Source organism: Pteropus alecto, unplaced genomic scaffold (assembly GCF_000325575.1).
Source record: "Pteropus alecto unplaced genomic scaffold, ASM32557v1 scaffold25, whole genome shotgun sequence".
NCBI classification, from domain to species: Eukaryota; Metazoa; Chordata; class Mammalia; order Chiroptera; family Pteropodidae; genus Pteropus; species Pteropus alecto.
In genome coordinates this window covers 6,732,954-6,743,828 of record NW_006441955.1, presented here as the reverse complement: position 1 = coordinate 6,743,828, position 10,875 = coordinate 6,732,954, and the positions used below count along the sequence as shown (strand labels likewise).

Here is a 10,875-nt window from a genome sequence, read left to right as displayed (position 1 = left end):
GAGAGGTAAGCCACATGGCATTTATGATGAGCATGGCTGGGGCTGTGGCCTCCCCTGGGAAGGGCTGGGGGCTCAGGGACATCACTGCTTCAAGGACATCTTCCAGGACCCCAGTGCCTGCATGATCCAGGAACGCTGCTGGTGGGAAGTGGGCAGGTTCTCACAGCTTGGGCTCCAGCGGTGGGTGGTGGCCGGGTTGCATACCCATGTGTTCCCGTGCGGCAGCCGCCAGGAGTTCCTCCAGCAGCTGTCCAGGATGTTGTCCTGGGCCTGGGCTGCGCAGATGCACACTGATGCTTCTGGGTCATGTCTCAAGTTTTCCAGAGCTGAGTCATGAGGTGGAGAGAGGCCACTTGTTAAGACCAGGTCCCCGCATAGGTCTCACACCTCAACCTTTTTTCTCACTTCCATGCCTTGGCTTAGGCACCTCCTAGCTCTTCAAATTCATCATACCTTCTAAAGCCTGAAGCAAAACCTGCTTCCTCCAGGAAGCCTTCTTAAATCGCCCCAGCCTACTTTCATGCTCCTATCAGCTTCCCCATTTTTCTAAATTAATCTGACCCCCTTAAGAGTCTGCACCATTTGCCTTGCACTAGATGCTTTTTTTGGTCTGGTTTTCTGATCCTGGTTTCCTATACTGTAAGCTCCCCTAGAGTGGGCTATGTTCTGTGTCTTGGTGACCCCACGGTATCCACCATGTACCTGCTTGGACAAAGACTAGCACAACTGGATCGAGTCGAGAACCCTTGCCTTCGGACCCCTGCCCTTCCTTATAACCCACTGTGAGCCTACTCATCTTCTCACCGGCCCCTGCAACCTCACCAACACAGGGCACAACTTACCGGCTTTAACTTCATTTAGACGATCTTCGGTCATTATGCCGTCCATGCAGGGGACCAGGGACCCTTGAGCATAATCCGAGAGGTGAGCACACCCACCTCCTGACGCCGACCACAGTCCCATTCCACCCTTGGACCAGACCTCCTCAGAGAAGCCCTCCTCATCCTCTTCCAGTCTCATAAATGAGGACACAAAAAGAGAACTTCATTTTGACCCTATGATAGATCTCCCAAGAGGGGCACTGGGAGAGGGGACAGGTCCAGCAGGCAGGGATGGCACCAGGACAGGGGCAAGATGTGGGCTTCAGCCAACTCTGAGGTGGCCTTAGGAGGTCTCTTAGTTAGACTGGCCCTTAGTGTCCTCATTTGAAATTTAGGGAGGTACTGCCTCTGCTGCCCCTTCTCTGGAGAGTTTGAGCCACAATAACATGCAAGACACTGTGCACCTGGCATACTTTCCAGGCAGGCTGTTGGCGGGGCCCCTGGAAGGGCTGAGACCCAGGTCCTCAGCAGTATTATTCTGCCCTCCCCTACTTCCAGCCTTTGTGCCTGACTCCCAAAGCACCTGCACATCTTTAAATGGCCCATACCTCTCAGAAGGCCCTTTATGCACTTCTTTCTTAGCTAATTCATATTTATTCCTGAATGTTCTGCTTAACATAGTCACTTCTCCAGAAAATCCTTCCTGACCCTACCCCCAAGCTAGGTTAGGTATCTCTCTGGGTTCTCAGAGTCCCTGTGAGTTTCTTTCTATCTGTATATATCATGTTGTATCTTACTTGTGATTGATCAATCTCTTCCACCAGACGAGGGTATTTTTTAGCTTAGATAATTGTATGGATATAGGCATTTTTCTAGAGAAAGTGTTTATAACTTTCTTCAGAGCCTTACAAAAGATCAGTAACCCACAGAGATTGGAATCACTGCACCATGCTGGGGGTTCTCTACAGGCCAAGGCAGGCACTGCTCTGCTTTGTTTCCCCAGCACAGGCCCTGGCACAGAGGAGACTCCCAGAGTGTTAAACACTAACATTTTTAGAAGTGATTAATTTGGAAAAAAACTGAGAGAAATCAGCACCTGGGAAACAATGTCACTCCATGTTAGAAGTGGCTTCTGAGCAGGCCCCCATATTCTGAGGACTTCCCGCAGTCGTGAGTGAGCATGGCTCCTCTGTCCCCGCACTGATCATGCTAACAGCCACCCCCCGACCCACACCCATCAGCATCACCGCCTGAAGGGGTCTTTGTTTCTCTAGTCTAAGCACGGTGCCTGACACAGAGTAGATGCATGTATGACTGGATGGATGAACAATTGCAGGTGAGTTGAGGAAAGGCACTAAAGGAAACACCGCTTTACAAAGTTGAGGGAGGGGGCTGGGAACGCCATCCTCTCCAATCCTCTTTGCAGCAGGGTCTCCTGGTCCTTGGGGCAGTTATTCGGGAGTGGAGAGGGGAGCAGCCGGGAGGAGACATACCCAGCATGTCATCAGAAGGGTCCCGTGGGGGATTCTGGGTGAGGGGAAATCTGCTATTTGTTTTTTCCCCACAGAGGCAGAGGTTGGGATGGTGGGAAATTGAAGAATGAGAGTAATTAACATCAAGTGAGCACCTTGATGTGCCAGGCTTCGCATTTTTAAAAAATATTCTCATCCAGTCTGTGAAACAATACTTGGTCCCATCTCACAGACTGAGGCTCTGAAAAGAGATCATGGAGCTGAGATTCTTCTTCACTTTTCCACTATGCCAATTGGCCCTCCTGCCATAGTGAATGGCAGGTTCCTGCTAGGCCTGGACCCGGCTGTACTCCAGCGGGAAACAGCACTTCTGCTGATCCAGTATCCATCCTGTGACCTACTTCCCAAGCAGTCATCCTAGAAGAGGGAAGACCTTTCTAATTTGAACCATGACTGTCTCCTGGCCAAGCCTCAAACCCAAGGGGAAGCATCCACCCAGGTGCCGAAAGGGCTGGCAGCTTCCTTCCCAGGGGAGGAAGCAAATTGGAGCATGTGCAAAGCCCCAGCAGCAGGACAAGTCGTGCCAGGGCAGGTTACCTATGAACATGACTGAGAACTTCCGGAGGGAGGCCCGGGAATTCTTGGCATACTCCAGGCTCTGGCTGAGGAATGTGAAGGCGCTGTCTTGGTGGGTGTTCACCTGGGACAAAGAGAACCTCTGAGAGTGCTGGGCCCTCAGAGGGACTAATTACCCTTCTACCCCTCATGTAGCTAAGAATGGTGACCCTGTCATGCAGCCAAGCCCTGGCCCTTGTCTCCTAAACTTCTCTGCTACCCATCTTGGCCTCTGCCTGAGCCCCCAGAGGCCAGGCCTCGTTTTCTCTTAGTTGATTACAAGAATCGTTTCAGTGGTCTCCTGCCTTGGATATCTCCTCTTCCAATCCACCCTCTGCTGCAGCTGGAAGGAAAATTATAAAATGCAAGTCCAGCCAGAGGTGAGAATGGACATGGCATGTGAGGGACATGATCCATAAGGAGACAGGTCTGACCAGGGTGAATGATTCAACTTGCAGAGCAGTTTGAAATAAACTGGAGAATTAGGAGCGTCTTAAAAGCTCCTAAAAGTCAGACAGAAATAAGGCTTAGATATGCATTAGAAAATAGGAAGCCAGCATTCATTCTTGATAGGATGATGTCAAAGCAATATTTGGGATAAAATAGTCTGGCACTGGTGTTCGGGATGAGTTCAAGCAAGTAGGGGGCAGGCATCCTGCTAAGAGGTTGTGGAGGGAGATAAAGAGAAATCTCATTTGATCATTCTTCTGTTGACAATCTGCACATCAGGGAGTACACTCCTGGGCCTGGCATGCAAAGCCTTCATGATCATGTTCCTTCTCAGCCTCCACTTCCACCACTGCCTCCGCCTGCCATGCACACTATACACCAACCTCAGGATACGGCCCAGCTCACTCCAGATCTGTGCCTGGTACAAGCGATTGCTCCTGATGGCAGTGCCCTTCCCTCTCTTCTTTACCTGATGAATGCCCTCTCATCTCTTGAGGCTCAGCTCAAAAGCCACCTCCTCCCTGAAATCTGCCACAACCCTCAGGCAGAGCTGATCCCACTACCCTTGATATTTCTGCAGCATCTTGCACAGCCTTTGTCATGGCACCTATGACATCATACTATAATTATATGTTCCTGTCTCCTCCACTGGATCTGGAGCTTCCCCAGGAGAGGAGCCATCTCACTCAGCCCAGAGTTCTCAGCACCCTGGACAAGGCTTGGCATGGTACAGGTGCCCAGCAAGTGTTGGATGAATGAATGAATGAACAAATGAATGAATAGATTACTACCCCTTATTAAAGCTAAGGCTAGAAGTTGACCTTCACATGAGCAAAGCTGTTGATGCCTAGAGAGCAAAGAAGAGACTTAGAATCCAGAGGGGTATAACACAGAGGTCACAAGCTGTCAGCCCACAGTACACAAGTGGCAGGCCAAGCAGTGACCAGCACAGTGTTTTAAACAAGCTAAATGAATTGCTAATTAATGTCTTATAAAAACCTGGGTTTCTAGCTTTTTTTGTGAAACCAGTGGACCTGGCAAGAGTGGCTACACAGTGAGCTGGAGTGCTCCACTTATGCTTTCAGAAGGAACTGAGCCCTCCAGCTTGCCACAAGCACTACCACCGCCATGTCACTCATGATCATTATCTGCCCAGTCACTGGTCACTATAGATATTTGAATAATACCCTGACCAAGCACCGTCTCCAGGCCTTTTTCTCTGTATATAAAATGATGGTAACAATATTTGGCGCCGGATTGTGAAGATTTTAAGCATTTTTGATAATGGTGGTGCTGAACCCTTTTCTCAATCCTAGTAACAAGTTTACTTTGTATGTTTTTATTAGGTTGGTGTGGGGGATGCCATGCTCTGCCCAGATCTCCCTTTGCATATGAAAATTTATTCTCCCAGCTATAGAGATTGCCTTGGCTGAACAGAACTGCTTACCCAAGGTAACATCCCTTCCCAGAGTCGCTGGCATCCAGTGACAAATGGACACAGGGGTGTGAAGACCTGACCCCTGGCTCCAGTTTGGGGAATTTCACATAGTGTTTGCTGAGAGCTCTTCTAAGACTACACTATAACCTGACTTCTCCTTCTTCTACTCCTGCTCCCTGCCCTCCCTGCTAATCTCTGTCTCAGAGGCCCTGGAGAACCCAGCGCATGACAACAGGGAAGGTAGATGGGACTAGATGGCAAAGCTTCCCAAATGGTATGCAGAGAACTGGGCTGTGTCCTGCAGTGCAGCATTTCACCATGTGTTTGTGGCTCGCTCCTACCTCAGGATGTTCTCAGGTGTTACCTAGAAAGGAGGTTCTATGGTCAAATAAGTTTGGGAAACCATAAATTAAACACCCATGAAACATTTCCTCGGCACAAAACATCTCAGAGCCCTTAATAAGCTGATGGCATTGCAAATCTCCAAGAGGAAGGTGATGATGAAGCATTTCCCAAACTTATTTGTCTTACAACTCCTTTTCTCCCCTGTGGGGTATATCTTATAAGGACTGGTGTCACAGACAATACACCTGGGAATTACTGTTGTAGAAAAGGGAGCCAATGAAGCCCTTCAAGATGTGTATTTTAACCAGATCACTCTAGTGACCTGGGTGGGGAATAGAGATGAGATTAAAGGCTGAGAGACTCACTGGATGGCTGGACTCATGATCCAGGTGAAAGACATCCAAGACCTGAACTAAAGGCAATGGCAGTGGGCGTGGGGAGGGAGAAACAGAATCAGAGATATTTAGGATATTTAAGATAGATCCAATGTGGAAGGATGAAGGAGTCTAGGACGATTCTGGATTCAGCTTTGGGGATCTAGAGGGACAGAGCAGAATTGAAATGGGAAGTCCATCAGTTCAGAAGAGACATGCTGAGCTTGCCGTGCGCATTATTCAGCTGGGGGAGGTGTCAGCAGACCACTAGAGTGGGAGCACTAAGAGTGAAGAGAGGCGAGAAGTCAGAGACGGGGATGAACATTCAGAAGCCAACCACTTGTGAATGGTCATGAAATTGCCAGTCAAGATGTAAAAAGAAGAAAAAGAAAAGGAAAGAATTGCCCACCTCCAACATACTCATAAGGGACCACTGTAGTCTTGGAAGCACTCACAAGGTACTTGCAAATTTTGGCCACCGTCCGCTTCTGGTTGTCCCAGGGCTTCCGGCTATAAGCTCTTTTTGGCAATTCCCAAGCCATGAAGCAGGAACAGCGGAACAGGGTCTTCACACAGATCTGGGGACCAATAGGAAGAGAATACCAGAGCTGAGGAGTTCCAGGACAGCCAGGACATGTTCCAGAAAAAATGTTACGTGAAACAGGATTTTAGAAAACCAATTCCTATTTGAAATGTACAAGTGAAGTCAACTGTTTTGAGGAGGATTCCTGACATGGGTGCCTTTGGAAACCAGACTCCCCAAGACGGATTGTTAGTGATTCTGGATCAGGGAGGCAGCCTGCAGGGCCCGGTGCCGGCGCACACTTACCCGGCCCACCTTAGCGTTGCTCTCTTGCATGGTCAGCAGCAGAGGCACCAGGGTGTTGATCAGCTGTTCCTCCATGGCCTGGGTGCGGGGTGACCGCAGCTTCTGGACCACCTTGCCATACAGGTTGACACAGGAGGAGCGCACGTCCTCCCGTGACTGGGAAAGACCGGAAGGCTCAAGCATGCTCCCACCTCCGAGAGGCTCCTTGAGCCTCTGCTCCCCCACGTGGAGGCATCACTGCCTTCCTTCCATGCATTCTGAAGGGCCTCCCAGCCACAGAAGACAAAGAGTTAGGGAACAGTGGAGGCCACCTGGTGAGGCTGATCTGGGGCTGGCATCCACCTCACTGGAGCCTGGGTCCAGGGATCCACCCACTCTTCCCAGCCCGGGCTCCAGCGCACCTAAAAGGTGCCTTAGAGCCAATAGCAAAATGCTCCCCACTGCCAGGACAAAAATGTGCCCCCTGTAGGTGAACCAATGGCAATGAGGCAAATCTCTAGGGAGATATGATTACAAAAGAGCTCCCTCTGTGAGAACCAATTAGAAAAGGAACTTTCTCTGTGCCAACCAATTACAAAGAGACACAGATGAGTTGGAGCAAGGTGCGACGGCCCTGGGCTGACTCGGCCCTGCCCAGGCCCCAATGGGCCATGGGAGCTATTGCAGCTCCCAGAGTAGTAAACACCTGCCCTCCATATGCTCACCCCCAACCCTGCTCACTCCCCGCCCCCACCACCACCCCAATAGGGTTCCTTACATCACAGAAGTGTGGCAGCAGGACCTGCAGCATCTCTACATAGACTGAACTGTCAGTTAGTTTCCGGTCCTGCCCCTTGAAGATGGTCTTGAGGTTGCGGCCTGCCTCCATCACTAGCAGCCCATCCACGCTCTTCAGGCCCTTCACCATGGAAGGCAGAAGGGCTTGCACCTTGGCAGTCTATGGGGCAGGAGCATTTGGGATGGGGGCTCCTACCTGGGCTAACATGGTGAAGCAAGTCCCACCTCCAAGCCTTTGCTTATGTCTATCCACCTGCCTGGAATGCCCTCACTCAAGCTCTTGCTTTCCCCAAAGCCCACTTTGACATCACTGACTCCTTCCTGGCCTGGATACCTGAGACCCTTTGCTGTCTACACTCTTCCTTGTATTGTTAATTAGCTTTGTGTCCTGTCCCTTCATCCTGCTCTATATATCATAAGCTGCAACAGTGATTGGTAGGAAAAACAGAGCCCTTCTTAAAATGCTAAAGATGCCTCAATAATCCTGGCCTTGATTTCCTAATCTGTAAAACAGGAATAATTACCATCCCCAGCTCATCCTATACACATTGCCTTTAAAGGTCATTGTGGAAAATCTGGATTAGAAACTATTTCTAAAAGAATAAAATATGTAGGGAATTATTAAGGGATATCAATTTTACAGATGAGGCAACTGGGGCAGGGACAGAAATGGGCTCTGATTCCAGCCACCAGCATCTGATGATGGCCAGCTCCATCTTTCCTCCAGCCCAAGGCCAGGATGACAAGGCTCACCTTCTCAGTCCTGCGGGCCAGGATGACCAGGCCTCGGATGCACAGGACCTTCATGATGGGGTCACGGTGGTTCAGGCCTTCTGCCATTCTCCCCAGAGAGTATTCCTCGGGGATCCGCCGCACCTGCTCCATCTGGAGGAGCTGAGAGAGTAACAGTGAGTACCCCCTGGGCCGAAGGGTCAGCCCCCAACCCATCTCCCCACGCGCTGATAATGCACACTAGATGACTAGGGGCTGAGTGTGGGTTGGGGCATGAATGACTGGTGTCTGGTCAGTGCTGTCCAATATGAGCCACATGAATTAGTTTAAATTTTACTTTTTAAAAAAGTAAAGAGAAATAGGTAAAATTAATTTTAATAACACATCTTATTTAACCCAGTATATCCAAAAATGATCATTTTAACATGTAATCAATATAAAAATTATTGGTATATTTTTACACTTAAAAATTTTTTGAACCAAGTCTAAAACCTGGTGTGAATTTTATATTTACAATACATTTCAATTCAGAGAGCTGCATTCCAAGGGCCAACTAGGTCCCATGTGGCTGGTGTATTAGCCAGTGCAGTTAGTGATAGCCAGTGGCTCCTCTGTCTCCACCCAGTGTTCAGTGGTGGCAGCCCCGGGCCCTGTCTTCTCTGCCCACTCTCCTCAATGAGCTCCCCACTTTCAGGATTTTAATTGCTGTCCCTAAGTGAATAAATTCCAAGTCTATCTCCGACTCAGCCTCTCTATCCAGAGTTCCCAACTTGGAAAAACAGTAGTTCACCGGACATCTCTGCCTGATGTCCATCAGCACCTCATGGCAGAGCTGAACTTGTCACTCTCTAGCTCAGAGTCCCCATGTCCCCCATTGCTTTCCTCTACTTTTAGAGCCAAAGAGCTAGTAGAGCTCGTCAGCTCTACTTGCTCTGGGTCCTCATTCACACCTGCCCACCCTCTGCCTACACTCTTACTATCAATTGGCTTCTAACCAAGCTGCCCATTGTTCATGAAATGACTCAGGCTGTTTTGTTCCTTTGGCGTGGGTGGGATGCCCTCCTGCCAGGGCGTCCACCTCCGCCCTAGCCCTTCCTCACCTTGCATGGCTCCATCCAAAACTCAGACCTCTGCAAAGCTATGATTGACAGTGCCCCCAGGGCTCACCTTGCATGGCTCCATCCAAAACTCAGACCTCCGCGAAGCTATGATTGACAGTGCCCCCAGGATTCATCTAAGCTGACAGCCCCCTTCTCTGGGCCCCTGGAAGCTCTGGACATGGAGACCTTAGTGCCCCGATCTGCTTATGCATCTGCCTCTCCATCTCACGGGAGGTTTCCTTAAGGACACATGTTAGCGTTTCTCATTGGGTCCTCATTATCTAATGCGAGCTCTCGTATGGAGTATATGCTTAGGGAACACTGTTGCACAAAACATGAAGTCCGGTTCCTTTCATCCTTAGAATTGCCCTTCCTCCTGTGTCCCCATTGCAGGGTTTGCACCACCAGCCACCATCCCACACTATCCCAGTCCCAAACCAGACATCACTCTTGTCGTCTCCTTCCTCTCCCTCACAGCCCTCCCCACCCACCGCAGCCATGGATGGGTCTTCAGTTCCTGCCTGGTCGTCCTCAGAATCATTTCTCCCTTCCGTTCCCATGCCCATACCCTACATCTACTGTGACTATTAAGACCATGTATCTGTATGATAAGAAGAGAGAGCTGGTGAGAGAGGAGAGGAAAGGTAGGGCCCTTCCCACAGCCTGCCCTCCACCCAGCGGATACTTTGGCCTGCTCTGCACCAGGTTCTGGGCCGGGCACTATCGACACAGAAAATGATAATGATAATAATAGTAATAGCAACAGAGCTAACTCACAGAGACCACTTCCTATGTGCTGGTGCTGTTCTGAGTGCTTTATAGACCTCACTGAATCCTCATCAAAACCCTATCAGATGGGCAATTCATTATCCCCATATTACAGATAATGACACTGAGGCATAGGCAGGTTCACACAGCTCCTTTGAGAAGTTTACCTATCATTGGGAGAAGCAAGTATACACAAGACAATGACAGCATAGCCAGGGTAGCCAGGGAGGGACATCTGAGCTACATCGAAGCACTACAGTAAACATGATGGGCCTGCCTCTGGCCCTGAGCAGGCCACCTCTTCTAGGGAGTGGGAGAAGTACTGAACCCTTGCTCCAGCGAGGAAGAGCCACTGCTCAGGCTTCCGAGGGAGCTCTGGGAAAGGTTAAGTCTAGAATCCTTCACCTGTGGTGGACATGGGAGCATCATCCCTGATATCTAGCAAGGTCCAACCTCCACCACCTCCCCAAAGAACCCATGTGGCAGCCACTAGCAGACTAAGAGAGAAGCACCTCTCCCACAAGGCTGACTGGGATAGAGGAGAGCCAGTCAGATAGACCTGGTCTGAATCTCTCTGGACTCCTTGAGCTGTGTGACCTTGAAAAATGTCCCTTATCTTAGCTAAACTTGAGCATTACAAGTCCTTCTTTGCAGTGCTGCTGTGCAGATTAGTGGGATAACTAACATATGAAAGACGTCAGCACAGTGTTTGGCACATAGTAGGCCCTCGAGAAATGGTATTTTCCCTTTTCTCACCGGGGACATGTGAGAAATTAGTATTAGAACCCAGCAAAGCTGGGGCTTGGAACCCAGGACTCCTGACCCCAAGATCCAGGCTCGTCCTCCTGGAGGTAGCATGTTCTGCTGGTGCCTGCAGAGCCAGGCAAAGTGTTTAGAGGTCGTTTAGATGTCACTTTTTCCAGGAAGCCCTCTCTGATGCTCCCCACTACCTCAAGTCTTCTATTCTCCCACCACAGCCTAGGTGGGCTGCCCCCATCACAGCACACGCCACTCTATGGTACCCCATGTTATAACTGGGGTATTCTCCGTCTCCTCTCTTACACCAAGAGTGTGGAGTCAAATTTATATTTGTTTCTCCAATTGGTACCTGGCACATAGCGGTGCCCAGCAAAGGATGGTGGTTGCCTGGGGCA

General features: G+C 49.9%; 1 protein-coding gene across 2 annotated transcripts in view; it reads right to left on the bottom strand.

Annotated features, from left to right (window-relative positions):
* MROH7 (maestro heat like repeat family member 7) overlaps positions 1-10,875 on the bottom strand; it is a 46,313-nt gene continuing 35,438 nt past the window's right edge. The window contains exons 16-22 of one of the 2 annotated variants that reach the window (XM_006919242.2): positions 7,875-8,015; positions 7,102-7,281; positions 6,345-6,500; positions 5,971-6,093; positions 2,891-2,993; positions 843-905; positions 1-326 (exon numbers count right to left, since the gene is read on the bottom strand). In XM_006919242.2, coding sequence (XP_006919304.1) covers positions 82-326; positions 843-905; positions 2,891-2,993; positions 5,971-6,093; positions 6,345-6,500; positions 7,102-7,281; positions 7,875-8,015 — 1,011 coding nt within the window. In that variant the 3' untranslated portion in view covers positions 1-81. The remainder of the gene's footprint in view (positions 327-842; positions 906-2,890; positions 2,994-5,970; positions 6,094-6,344; positions 6,501-7,101; positions 7,282-7,874; positions 8,016-10,875) is intronic. The other variant, XM_006919241.1, reaches the window with a different exon arrangement.